Consider the following 14,301-nt stretch of genomic DNA (forward strand, 5'->3'; position numbering starts at 1 on the left):
AATTCAAAGACACAAATCTTTGACTCAAAATGTTATTTCCATCTTACCATATGGATGCAGGAGCTGGAACTCCACCAAAGAGATGTCTAAATGCCTTCCAAAGCAAATGCCTTTGGAAATACCAGGTTCAAATAGAATAGGATGCATAACAAGTAGTGAGATGCTATCAGGACAGCATCTTAGATCCAGGAGACACAATGGGAATATTTTTGATGTGTTGGGAAGCAAAGATAAAATAAATAGCAATAATAATGCTACAAAAATACAATCAGGAAGATATTTGCATTGACAGATTACAGGAAAAGAGAGACTGGACATACAGGATTAAAAATCTAGAGGCCACGTGAAGAAGAATCCAGAGAGGCAGAGATGGGAAAAGCTTTCCAAGCAGCAGAAAAAATAAATTTGAATGCTTAATAGAGAAATGTCCACAAGCTGTTCTCAACTGGTCCTGCCTCAAATCCTTAAACTATAAATAAAAATGTCCCATTTCTGGCCCAAGATTGAACCTCCCATCCTGAACAGGCATTATTTGGGGTGAGAATATTCCCATCTGGACAGAGAAGTTCATTTCTAGGTATTAACATAATGCAAACAACCAGACTGATGCAAGATTTCCCAGATCTAACTTTCTCCAGGAAACCTGTGCAATAACTCAGGAAAAGAAAAACAACAATAACAAAAAATAGGAACTGAATTCGAAAGACAAATCCAGAGATGAAATTGCCTCCCCCCCCCACAGGTTGCTGGCATCAAATTATTCCAGATTCACTGGAGAAACAGGCACTGCTGGCTATCTTACACAGCAAGAAACATATGCTCCCAGCACTCACATTTTCCTCCCATCCCTTAAACACTCAGCTTGCAAGCTAAAAAGGACTACGGGCTATTTTTTTCATTTTTGTTCTTTTTTTTCCTCTCCTTCCTCTCCTCTCCTATCTCCTCTTCCTCTCCTCTCCTCTCCTCTCCTCTCTCTCCTCTCCTCTCCCTCCTCTCCTCTCCTCTCCTCTCCTCTCCTCTCCTCTCCTCTCCTCTCCTCTCCTCTCTCTCCTCTCCTCTCCTCTCCTCTCCTCTCCTCTCCTCTCCTCTCCTCTCCTCTCTCTCCTCTCCCTCTCCCTCTCCTCTCCTTCCCTGTCCTTCCCTTTCCTCTTTTCTTTCCCCTTTCCTTTCCTGTCACTTTCTTCTTTCCTCTCCTTTCCTTTCCTTTCCTTTCCTTTCCTTTCCTTTCCTTTCCTTTCTTTCCTTTCCTTTCCTTTCCTTTCCTTTCCTTTCCTTTTCCTTTCCTTTCCTTTCTTTCCTTTCCTTTCCTTTCCTTTCCATTTCCTTTCCTTTCCTTTCCTTTCTTTCCTTTCCTTTCCTTTCCTTTCCTTTCCTTTCCTTTCCTTTCCTTTCTTTTCTTTTCTTTTCTTTTCTTTTCTTTTCTTTTCTTTCTTTTCTTTCTTTTCTTTTCTTTTCTTTTTTTTCTTTTTTCTTTTTTCTTTTCTTTCCCTTTCTTTTCACTGAGGTTGATCTTTATTTCTATATTTTATTTTTATTTTATTTAATTCATTTTTTTAATTTAAACCCAGCACTCATTTAAGTTGCTGTGTGACTAGATGTGACTGACAGGGTACACACTGTGCAAGCTTTGCATTGCTGACCTTGAGGAATTCCTTTTTTTTGTGCACTGTCAACCAGGGGGTTTCAGGCATACCTGAGGTGCAAGAGAGTTTGCCTGGAGGCGTGCACAGGGTTGGATCCCTTCTTGAGGTCTCAAGTTTGTTCTCTGCAATTCCACATCCTGAATATTTGCCTTTTCTCTGGCTAATCATGAATAAGAAAGAAAAGGGATGCTCCATGCTGACTGCATCTCTTCAGGCTCCAGTGTTCACTCCCAATTTGCTGCTGCTTAACCTGTGATAACCACAAAGCTGGTTTCTCTTGGCAGCAAGGCAGTCAGGTGTTGATCCAATTTCTCCAGATTAGACTGAAAAAAGCCTGAGGAGAAGCAAACCCACCATTCCTCTGCAAGAGGCAGAGCTGGATCTCTTTGCTCAGCATTTCCAGGCCAGTAACTCTAAAAGCTTTTGCTTAAAATCATCCAGCCATGTGGTATATTAACACAGTGATGTGCAAGGGTGAAAACAAGTAATTTCTAAACTAATGTCTTCTCAGCTGGGATAAGAGACTAGAAAAGGCAAATGAAAACTCAACCCAGTCTTTCCCTGCTCTGCTCTCTCAAGCCTGCAGTGCTGTGTGCTAAGGAGGGACCAGGGATGAGGCACAGAGATCACCTGATGTTCAGACAGGAGTGGGGCATTTTCTTTCTCAAGTTATTTTAATTATTTGAACAGGAATATTTAATTATTTGAACAGAATTACAGGAGCCATTGCAAGGCTGTGGAGACATCAAATTCAGCTTGGGAGGGGAGGTCTGCTCCTGGCTAGGCATCTGCACTGCCCTAACACAAGGAGTGCTACTGTGGGTCCTGCTTGTGGCAAAGGTCCAGGATGCTTCAGGAGATCTCAGGAGCTTTGGGAGCTTCTCCAGAGCCTTGTTTCCCAGCTGGTGGCATGAGCCAGGCCCTCAACAGCTCTGGTGGCTTCCTGCTCACAGCTCTGGGTGAGGAAATAGCAGCAGCCTGGATTTACAGGTCACCCCTCAGCCAAATGATGTGCCTGGGTGTGCCCCAATTAAAATGCCATAAAATTACCCAGCCAGGGGATGATGTGGGATAATAAGCATTTGCATACTGTTGATCCTGAGCTTAACCTCTTTTTTTGGCCCAAATCCTTGGCAGGATGGGTCTATCCTGCAGAGAAGGGCTGAGAGGTGAAGGAGAGGTCTTGCAGAACAGCAGCAGCTCAGAAACCTTCAGCTCTGTAGCTGCTCTCCACACACCCTGAAGTTAATCAAGTTAATCAAGGTTAATCAAGTTAATCACTTCTCCCACCTCCTGAGACAGGGATAAACACACTTCATCACCTCTGCAAGGTGCTGTAAGACCTGCCAAAGCATCATGATAGAGAAGAGAAGCTTTGAAGAAAGGGCTACTGAAAGGAAGGGCAGGTTCACTTATTAAAAATTTTGAACCAACTCATCTTGGAGAGCCCCTAGACCAGTCTGACCACCTTCCACCCCTAAATCCATGCTGGGAGAACTGTGCCCTCCTGTGTGCCAGCAGCCATCCCCTTCCATAGCTTCACACACCCTCAGCAGCCTGCAAGCAGCTGGGAACCTCCTGGCTCAGGTAGAAGCCAAGTTGAATTCCCAGCTGTGGGAATGAGCCTGAACGTGAGTGCAGCCAAAACACCAACTTGCTCTGGGCCTCAGTTTCCCCATCTCAGCATCCCCTTCAGGGCAGATGTGGTCTCACCAAACACTCAGCACACAGAGCCCCAAGCCCAGCCACCTCAGCTGCTACTGTAACCCAAATAAATAACACTTGCTCTGCCTTTGAGTCACTACTATAAATTATGTGCTTGGGTCTGGTAAGGACTATTACATCACCCCCTTGCATCTGACACTCACTAAAAGGAAAAGGGAAAAAAACCCAAAAGTTTCAGTATCACTTCTGCTCTCTTCCAAAGAGAAATGGAGCCAGCATCCTCTTACACTTTCCTTAAGTATTGTTTGTCTTTCTTAAGTTCAACCTGTGCTTTGCCATCATTAATCTTTTACATCCACTGTGCACTCTGCCAGGACCATCAGCCAGCTCTGAAGTCATGATGGGCAGATGAAGATTCACTCAAGCTGCCTTAGCAAAGCCAAAGCACCAGGACTGGTTTCACTCCCTACACAACACAGGGACTCCTTACCCCAATGACTTGTCCACCTTGGCCAATTCAGTGCCTCGGGATGACCTCTGGGTTAGCCCTGACCAAACCAGCTTGAGTTCCAGCAGCTGAAGAGGTTACCCCAGCACCATGGTTCTCCAAGTGTTGGTAGGAAATAAACCAGGGACTTGCACATCAAACCACTTGCACAGGGAGCTGGGCTAAAGCTGGCTGGATTGGTGGCTCCACATTGCACTGTACCACAGAGGGATCAAAAATTTGGGGTTGGAGGCACCTTGGGAGGTCTTGCATTTGAGGTGGAACAATATCAAGTCAGCTGGGATTTTCTCTAACCAGCTCTCAAAAATCACTGAAGATTGAGACCCTGCAGCTTTCTGGGAACCTGTTCCTCTGAAGCACAACCCTCCTAACAGAGGAACTTCTTCAAGATCCAACCTGAACCTCCAAAGCTGGTTTGTGGTTGTTGCCCTTTATTTTTTCACCTGCTACAACCAAGAAGAGGTTGACTCCATCATTCCCATAACCATCCTTCAAGTAGCTTGCAAATTATCATCTCAAGAGTATCATGATGCCATTGTACCACCCACCATCTGATTGTCCCCAGAAGGAGATAGAATGGGCAAAGGAATTCACCTCCCCACCCAAACAAAATGACCCTGAGAGAAGGTTGCAGGGAAAAGGTCTTGTGTTTTGAGTCATCAGTGATGATGCAGCAGAGAACCAAGCTATGGAGTGGGACCTTTGTGCAGCATTGCACAAGAGAGGTGGTGCTGCTGCCTCTGCAAGAGAAATGCACCCCCTGACCTGCAAATCCTTCTGCAGTGGGACAAGTGTTCATCCCTCCTCTCAATCATGGAGCAGATGACAACAGGCAAAGTGTCTGATGGTCCTTTTGAACCAAGAGTGGAGATTACCCGGGAGGAGCAGGGTGTAGCAAGGCAGCTTGACAGCTGAAAGAAGATGCCAAGTCAGGGAGTTCAGAGCTGTCAAAACTTTCTAGAAAGAACTTGTCTGTACTGGGCCTGAGGACTTCTCTGAGTCCCATCAGTGGGTCCAGGTGGCATGATTTGTGCCCTAAAGCCTCTTTCCTATTCCTCCCGAGTTCAGGCTCAAAATCCATAAATTCACCCAAGTCAGCACTGGAAGGGACTTTTGGAGAATTTGTCAAGTTTATTCCACTGCTTCAAAACCTGCTCTTCAAAGCTTCCACTGATGGAGACTCCAAGCCCATCCCAAACCATCTGTTCCATTGCTCCACTCCTCTGGCAATCAGGGGTTAGGAAGTTTTTTCCTAACAGTTGTTTCCCTTGCTGCAGCTTGAGCTCAGCACTTCTTGGCCTTCTACCACTGGCCATAGAAGAACAGTTTACTCCCTTCCCCTTTGCAGCTACCTTTGACATACTCAAGGACTGTTATTTCTCCTCTCAGCTCTCTCTACCCTAGACTAAACAACCTCATTTCCTTCAGCTTTTCCATGTTTTCTACGTTTCTGCTTATTTTTGTGGTGCTTTGCTCTGGAGCCTCTGCAACTCTTTCCTATTTTTGGTAGAGGGGAGCATCCTGGATCAGGCACAGCAATGCAGAACATGAGAGTGACCCAGTGAGAGGGAGAGGGAGAGGGAGAGGGAGAGGGAGAGGGAGAGGGAGAGGGAGAGGGAGAGGGAGAGGGAGAGGGAGAGGGAGAGGGAGAGGGAGAGGAGAAGAGAGGAGAGGAGAGGAGAGGAGAGGAGAGGAGAGGAGAGGAGAGGAGAGGAGAGGAGAGGAGAGGAGAGGAGAGGAGAGGAGAGGAGAGGAGAGGAGAGGAGAGGAGAGGAGAGGAGAGGAGAGAGAAGGGAGAAGGGAGAAGGGAGAAGGGAAGAGAAGAGAAGAGAAGAGAAGAGAAGAGAAGAGAAGAGAAGAGAAGAGAAGAGAAGAGAAGAGAAAAAAACAATACATCATTTTGCTTAATACCTTTTTTTTTCTGTATTTTTCTGCAGAGTTAAAGGGATGTCCTTCTTTTCTCCCCCCTGCTCTAAAATTTCATCCTGATTAGCACCGTGCCAAACTTCATCTGCTGCCCCCACCATCTGAGCAGCTTAAGACTTCTCTGCTCCAGTGGTCCTACCTCTCCCCTCCTCCTTTTATGAAGACATCCTTGCTACACACCTTCCAGTGTGATGTGGAAAGTCTACTTCAGGGCTCCAAAAATACTTTTCATCCAGCAGTTACCTCTGGAATAGGGCTGTGATCAGCCCATTATACCCCCTTTAACCTGCTCTGCTCCCCTCATGGGAGAGAAGCAGATCTTCCAATGACCTTGAGTAAACTGCTTCTGCTTGATGTAAGAATGAGCAATGATGTACAAAGCCAAACTCTCCCCTCAGTTAAACAAGTATGGAAGGGGGTGAAAAAAAAATAAAAACGAGCAGTAAAGGATTGTAAAAGACAAAAAGCTTTTGGTTTAGTGAGAAACGTAGACATTCATCTCAGGCAGCCAGCAAACAATCTGACTTCACAGCACATAAATGATGTGATGATAGGAAGCTAAGAGCTCCTCTACAACCACAGCAGTTATTTTTTTACACTGCTTTTCTGCTGGAGAGCCCACCCCCGAAGCTCATCATGCCTGGCATGCTGGAGAGGCACAAAATATCACTGTAAACCCACATCTAACTCAGGAGACAACAGACAGGCACGTCCAGAGAGAGAGCACCAGGAGACAGTGAGTCAGTAGAGCCCAGCACAACGTGAGCCCTTCTCGGCTCATCAGTCCCAGAGCTGAAGCCAAGGGGTTTGTTTAGGGATTGGGTGGGTTGTTTTTTTTTTTTAATAGTTTTGTTTTCATGGGTGTTTTAAGGAGGAGCCACAAGGAGAATTACAAGACAGGTCTCTGCTTGGTGGCTGTGTCCAAGGAGACTCTTTCTTGCATGAAGGTGGGGACAGACTTTTTAGCAGGGCCTATAGTGATAGGGCAAGGGGTGATGGTTTTAAACTGAAAGAGGGGAGCTTTTTCACAATGAGGGTGGTAAAACATTGGAACAGGTTGCCCAGACAGGTGGCAGATGCCCCCTCCCAGGAAATGTTCTGGGTCAGGTTGGATGGGGCTCTGAGAAACCTGATCAAGTTGAGGATGTCCCTGCTCATGGCAAGAGGATTGGACTTGATGACCTTTCCAACCCAAACCATTCTATAATTTTATGAAGGTATAGAAGTGTTTGTCTGAAATAAACCACAATGCAAGCAGTCAAGGAAGCTTGGTGCTCCAAGTGGAGGTGGAAGGTGGTATTTTGGTTTCTCCTTTACTTTTGACCTTCAATTGTTCAGTTACCTTTTATTTTCAATACCACAGTAGCATCTACAGGGCTCAGCTGAGATCGTGGTTTGATCATCTGAATGTTCCCCAACTGAAGAGAAACTCCTGACCCTGATATTTCCCAGAGCATTGTACAAAGAGGTCTGACATAAAATATCCCACAATCTCACAGGAGCACAAACCTCTGAAGTGATATTGCTGTAAATGTGGATTAACGCTCCATGGATCAGGTGTGGAGAAGAGACCCCATTCCCAGCCATGGGTCAATGCTGGAAAAAAAATTTAGGACCTTGCTTTCTTGCCAAAGATCTCCTGGAAAAGTAAAACCAAACCAAAACCAGGCTTACAAAACCACAGAGTTTCAAGGACAGCGTCAGCAACACGCCCATGTGCAGACATGTACATCTGAAATGCACTTGTCAAAGAAAAAATAAATCTATCATCCTCCCTGTGTCAATGCAGCCAGAGCAGGAATTTCAAACCTGATTAACAGCATCCTGCAGCCTGAGATTCCTCCTTTGAGGTCTCAAAGCAGAGTAGAAACTAAAGGCATAAGGGAAGAGGCAAAGCCAGTGATTCAAAGCCTTCCCTTGGAGTCCCTACAAAAGCCAATGTAATGCTGCAGTGGCTGAAAACCCAAAACTCATCTTTTGTGCAGGAAAACCAAACCATCTGGATTTGTTGCAGATGAAGGAAGGGTTTAGGGGAGCAAAGCCAGCCTCACGTTCTACTCTATCTACTGAAGCATTGTCAAAGAGAACAACCTGATAAATGCATCAACACCCTGAATGCACAGTGCAGTTAAATAAATTACAGATCCATAGAGTGGTTTGGGCTGGAAGGGATCTTAAAGGTCATTTAGTTCCAACCCCAATGGCACAGGCAGGGATACTTCCCACTTGACCAGGTGGCTCCAAGCTCCATCCAACCTGGCCTTGAACACTTCCAGGGATGGGGCAGCCACAGCTTCCCTGGGCAACATGGGCCAGTGTCTCACCAAGTCACAGGAAAGAATTATCTTCCCAATCTCTCATCTAAATTCCAGTTTAGCACTATTACCCCTTGTCCTATCACTACACACCTTTCTAAAACCCCCTCCCCAGCTTCCTTGCAGGCCCCTTTCAGCTACTGGAAGGCCATTAATTATAATACTAATGTTAAATATTAACGTTAAATATTACATAAATATTCATGCATTAAAAAGCCAGGGCATGGGGGCACCACGGAGCAAAACCCAGTCCAAGCCTAGGCTGACATTTTCAAATCCAGCCAGTGATGCAGGAAGCCAGTGCAACTGGTGTGACTGGAAGGGAAGTCCTACTGACCACAGCTCCGGGACTGCTCTGGCAGAGAGAGATCCCCACGAGTGACATCTGCTGAGCATCGCTTCCTGCCCCTGTGTGGGACGGGCGGGCACATCTCAGCACGGCCGTGTTTCCTCTTGGAGGAATGAGGATGTTTTGAAAACAGAAGGTGGCTTGCAAAGCACTTTGGGATGTGTCTGGATGAAAAGCACTCTTATGCACATCGATACTTAGCGCTAACCGCCGGCGTGTCACACCCTCCCATGGAGCATTTAGGAGATTTATTCAGCTCTTGCTGGAATGCTGGAGCACAAGCTGGATATTCAGAAGGAGATGTGAGTGGCCTTTCACAGGGCAGATGCCGGGGAGCTAATGAGGTTTGATGAGTTAAGACCAGTGGTGACTCAGGATCAGCAATTAGTTGATTTCTGCCGGAGGAAGGTGCTTTGCTCCATTAAGCTAAAAGCATCCTCCAGAGTTCAGCATGCACAAAGTCACTCTGGCCATCTCCCACAAAGCCTCCCTGCATACATTAGGGGACTGAGATTTCTCCTGTAAACACATGGATTCACCTCTGTCTCAGTAAATTTAGGGTGACAGGGAGCAAATGAGCGGGATTCCCTGGCAGCTCCATCCCGCAACCAACCCGATCCTCCCTGGAAAGGGGTCAGGCACACTGGGAAAGGATTGCCCAGAGCAACAGGGCACACAGGCTAATGTGATGGGACGTAGTCTATGCATGTGGGGGGGCTGCACCTCTTTTAGACAAGGCTAATAACACCAGGACACAATTTGCATACTCCTCCAGCCCTGCCCTAGCCTGTGCTATGGCACTACAGACATCCACCACCCTCCCCAGGGTAGGCAGTGATGCTTCCATCGATCAATACCATCCACTGGGGAGACACCAGCTGCACTTGTTCTGCCTGCCGCTCCCAAAATCCACGCAAGGAAAAGCCCCGGGACCAACGGATGATCTGCCTGATCCCCTCCCACCCATCCACCGAAAGGAAGGGAGAGAATCCAGGTCTCTCCCCGAGGCTGCATCCCAGCCACCCAAAACCCGGCAGATCACCGGAGCCAGGGAATAGGACCCTGGCTGCATCCCGGGGAAGGGATGTGCCGAGTCATAGGATGGCAGCTCGACGGAGCCGCATTTCCGAGCTCTGATGCTCGTGGCACACAGCGAGACCGTCAGGCGGAGGGCGCAAAGAACAGTTATTTCTTTCAATGAGTGGGGAATGTAACAGAGCTGGCATTTGGACCCTCTTTTTACAACTTCTTTGAAGTGTTTGATCGCAGCCGCCAATGACACAAAAGGCTATCGAAGCGCTACTGTTGCTATCTTCAAAGGCTTTGGACGTTAAATGATTAATAGGAACCGTGCGCCAGGAGGGAGGAAAGCGGCGGTTATGGGGGTGTCAAGGGGCCGGGGGGGTGAATCCCAGATGGATGATTACCTTTCCTCTTTAGGACAAAGGTATTACCAACCTGCCCTAAAAAAAAAAAAAAAAAAAAAAAACCAAACCAAAAAACCCAAACAAACCACAACACCGCGACTTCAAAGGAGGGGTGTGACAGTGGCAGGTCCCGGGTAGAGCCCGGCCACCGTGGGGCGCAGCAAGGACTGCCCCAAAACTGGGTACCCGGGTGAGCCGTGGCCATCACCCCACAGGTACCGCGGGGGGAGAGCCGGGGAGTGAAGGGGGGGAGTCGGAAATGCTCCCATCCCCCTTCCCCGAGCAGCGGGGAGCCATGACCACCCTCTCCACCCCTCGCCTTGGCCATGAAGCACCCCGAGCATGGGGCACCCCCCGCCCTGCCCAGCCTCCGCGGCAGCAGGTGCACCCGGGCTGGAAGCGGGTGCTGGAGGGAAGGGGAAAAAGAGGGTGGAGGAGCCCGATCTCCCCGAACGGGTTGGGGTTATAGAGATGAGATAGGGGAGGTTGAGACTTACGTATCTCCGTAACTTCTTCTCCGGCGGTGACTTTCGGAGCCAGCCCGAACAAACAACCTCCCCGCCGCTCATCGCGGCAGCCCGGGCGCTGCCTCCCGGCGCTCAGCGCCGGCAGCGCCGGCCCATGGAGGGCGGTGGGTTGGTGGGTGGGTGGATGGATGGGTGGGTGGGTGGGTAAATGGATGGACAAGGGGGGGGCGATGAGCGCCTCCCCCCGCCGCTGCCGCTCGGTTGCGAGCGGGGAAGCAGGAAACTGGCTCCTTCCCCGGCTCACCACGCCTCCCGCCCGGCCCGGCGCCCCGCCAGCCTGCTTTAAAGATACAAACCCCGCGGGGAAAAGGGGCTGCCCGGCCCCTGGCTGGCCCCCTCCTGCCACTCGGGAAGGGTTTGCTTCTTATTCCTGCTCCTCCCGCATCTATAAACTTTGTACCCACTGCAGCAGGTGATCTCCTGCAGGGCTGCTTTAACCAAAAAGTGCCCCCCCCCCCCACACACACACACACATACACATCCCCAAAGCTCTTCGCTGGAAGATTTAACCTCACCCTCCCCCCTCAAGCTTCTCTTCGCTTGATGGACAGGGCTCTCCCAGGAAGGAGGAGTTGGCTGTTGCCCCACTGTGATCCCGGGCTTGTGTGTGTGAAGGTTCCATAGGAAAACAAAGAGCTTGAGCAAGGAACACCCAGACACGAATGATGGCAAGAAAACTCTACAGGAGGGGGAAAAAAAAAAAAAAAAAAAGAGAAAGAAAGAAAGAAAAAAAAGAATTGAAATTTTTGAGGGGAATCGATAAAAGCTTCACATTTTATTATTGATTTTGAAATAATGGTGCTGCGCCCACTGAAAGGGAATCTGACTGCCACTGGAGTGTCATGTAGACAAGCTGGGTTTTATACTGCAGCATGTTATACCCTGGCTGAGATTAACTATCATCTTCCAGATCTAGAAACACTGTACATTTAAAAGCCTGATCCTCTCCCCAGCTCAGCCAGCAATAAAACGTTCCTCTGCAGCCCTGAGTAAGCTTATACTCTAACCCTCCTCTTGCTGCATCCTTAAAAGCAAAACCCTGGGCATGGCACCCATAAAAGCCAAGCCCACGACACTCTCACGCTGCCACTTATTAAGAAAATCCAACTCGTGGTTGTTTGCTGGGGATGGATTTCTAAGCCCTGTCTCTGTACAGCAGCTCTGCTCCAAACCTGCTTGGGCACATTCAGTCTTCTTTGCCTCAACTTCCCTGCCTGTCCAACCTCCTCCGTGGGCAGGGACGGTGCTGCTGGTGCCTTCCCTAGCTGGTGCAATAACAACTCCAGGCTGGCGGGGATGCTCTACTGGGTGTCAAACAACAACAATCTTCACACAATGTTGCTGGAGCGGGAATCTTGCATCACTTCAGAGGAGTAATTACAACTCCGAGTGCCTCTGGGAGGTAGGCATGACACCTCTTTTCTTAGACGGGGACAGCACAGTTAAGCCATTTGTTTATCATCTTTGTGAATACATAAAAGAAGGGAATAAGTCCTTAAAGAACCAGTATGGCATTTGTTACAAATGTGTTGGGTTTTTTTTTTGTTTGGTTTTGTTTTTTTTTTTTTTTTTAACAGCTTGTTTTGTTTTTTCTTTTCCTGCCAGCGCAATGCAAAGGCTAAAAAAAAATAATAAATAAAAAAATAAATTTTTCTGCCTTTTCACTGCCCAAAAGGGCTTGGTCCTATTCAAGCACTGGGAAATGTCTGCACAGATGCCAGCTATGGTTTGGATCAGCTTGCCATCTCTGCCAGCACAGTGTTGTGTGATGGAGCTGAGAGGAGGGGAGGACAGAGAGGGCAGTTCTGGCCTGGCACCAGCCAGCATTGCCTTATTCAGTGCACTGGAGCTGTATCAATTTCCACTGCATGAGAGTGAGAGTCTCACCCGCAAACTCCTGGATTAGAGGCACTTTGAACATTGGCAGGCAAAGCTGTGGCCTGGTGACCTGTGCCTGAGAGACCTTCCCAAAACCCAGAGCAATTTCAAGGAAGCTGGTGACCTCCTGGGAATCTGTAAAGACCCAATCGAGAGCAGCTGATCATTATTAATACACTGGTTATCATGCAAAGCCATTCCACAGTGTGTGTTTGTGATTCACAGGTTAGGAATTTGCTCATCCTGAGACCAATGCAAAAGTGGTATCAGTTTGAAAACCAGTTGCAGAGAACCCTGTCTGCATTTTTATGTTAACAACTTTCACCACCCCCAGTTGAAACACTTCAGCTGGGCGATGGCTGTTTAAAGAAATGCTCCATAATTACCATCGTGTGAACTGGAATGAATTATTTGACAGATTCTGTGACAGCCTTTGGTTTCTTACCCTGCTCCCTTGCTTTGCTATCCTTTCTCCCCACTCATCCTCTATTCTGGATCACATTTATTGATGTGAGGATATATCTAGATGGTTTGCAGAACATGAAGTACCCCTGTAAGTTCTTTTTTTCATCACTTTGGGGATGCCTACTGCAAAAACCTGACACAAGTAACTCAGATTGCTGGGATTTTTGGCTGGGAAGTGGGTTGCATTTCCTGAATTAAGTGTGTTGCCATTTCAAATGTGAAATATAAGCTCTGCACAGAAATATTCTCTCGAAACAAAGAGTCTCCATGTGAACCTGCCTCCCTAATCCCACCGTGGCTGTGCTCAGAGTGGGAACAGGGAGTTAATTCTGGCAGTGGGCTGCCAGATTACATATGATCCCATGCATGCAACATTACAATGCCTTGTAATGCTGGCCCTGCTTAAAGCATTTGGCCAGGATTATAAATTTTACCCCCAATGCCTTTAGGAGTTAAAAAGACGATGGATGTCATAAGGCAGCTCTGATTTGGCAGCTCCTGCACGTTCGTAACAGTTTTACCAACTTCAAGCTGTTCTTCCAGACTGAACTCAGGCTGGCCCCAGCTGACTGCGTAAATCTCTGGAGTCTGAGCTAAAAGCCAGCAGCCCTGGTGGAAAACTGTGAAGACCACAGCCCTGTGTTGGAAAAATCCAACAAGGGAGTTAAACGAAACCATTGAGAATCCGTCTCAGGCAGCAGGAGCAACTGAAGAGGGAAGAGAAGAATTAGTGGTGTAGCAAGGGAGAGATAAAGAGATGCCATGTAAGAAATCATGTTCCTCACTCAAGGGGAAGGCAGAAAGAAAAACATTTTTTCAAGAAAAAGCCCTTGTGCAGCTTGTTTCACGTGCTGGGGTGCACAAAATAAAATTACGGTTTCTCCTGCAGAAACCTCCGGGGTTTTAAATCATAACCTTCAGTGTGCTTCCCTCTTCTTGGCTGAAACCGAAATCTATGAAAAATCACAACTTCTAAGAAAGAAACCACAATGTCCACCGCTTCTCCAACCTGCTCCAAATTTATTTAAATGAGCTGTGCCATCTACTGGCAGATGGAGAAGCTGCAGGCAGAGCAATTCCCCTCCTGGCTCCCGGTGGCTGGTGTAAGCAGCAGAGATGGATGGAGACACTGGGCATTTCCTGGGGATTAGGGACCAGCTGGCTGAAATTCTTTGGGCCACTTACCCCAGCCAGGCATTAATCCCTTGGAAATGCCCTGTACTGAAGTTAATAGGAACCGAAATATGCTGTGGAGGGGAAAAGGCTCTAAAACTCTGCTGTGCTGCTTGGTGCTACGTGCCTGCTTTTCAATTCTGAGCGGATGCTCAATCTCATGAGATCCAGCTCTGCAACAATACGACCCGACTTTATCTTCACCAAACAGTTCCTGCAGCAGAGCTAGATGGAAGCAACGGCTTTTTATTTCTTCAAGAATTTTCAAGGTTAGGAAAAAAAAAAAATCATCATCATTTCTTTCAAGAACTCGAGTCTTTTCAAGCTTTCCACCACCCTTTGTAAAAGAGCAGCGTGAGCCCCCCAGAAAAAAACACAATCGAAATCAAACCACAAGACAGGGCTTTCCTGCACTTGATAAACAG

At 47.7% G+C, this 14,301-nt stretch overlaps 1 protein-coding gene across 8 annotated transcripts in view; it reads right to left on the minus strand.

Moving 5' to 3' along the window:
• The window catches only part of GAB2 (GRB2 associated binding protein 2), a 114,535-nt gene that overhangs the window by 92,446 nt on the left and 7,788 nt on the right, over positions 1-14,301 (minus strand). For 2 of the 8 annotated variants that reach the window (XM_071726845.1, XM_071726757.1), the window contains exon 1: positions 10,331-10,805. The exons of 2 other annotated variants lie outside the window; for them this stretch is intronic. In XM_071726845.1, coding sequence (XP_071582946.1) covers positions 10,331-10,402 — 72 coding nt within the window. In that variant the 5' untranslated portion in view covers positions 10,403-10,805. Of the gene's footprint in view, positions 1-10,330; positions 10,806-14,301 lie in introns of those variants that run through there. 4 more of the 8 variants (XM_071727002.1, XM_071726923.1, XM_071727077.1 and 1 more) reach the window with 3 other exon arrangements.

The sequence above is a fragment of the Heliangelus exortis genome, chromosome 1 (assembly GCF_036169615.1).
Source record: "Heliangelus exortis chromosome 1, bHelExo1.hap1, whole genome shotgun sequence".
Lineage (NCBI taxonomy): Eukaryota > Metazoa > Chordata > Aves > Apodiformes > Trochilidae > Heliangelus > Heliangelus exortis.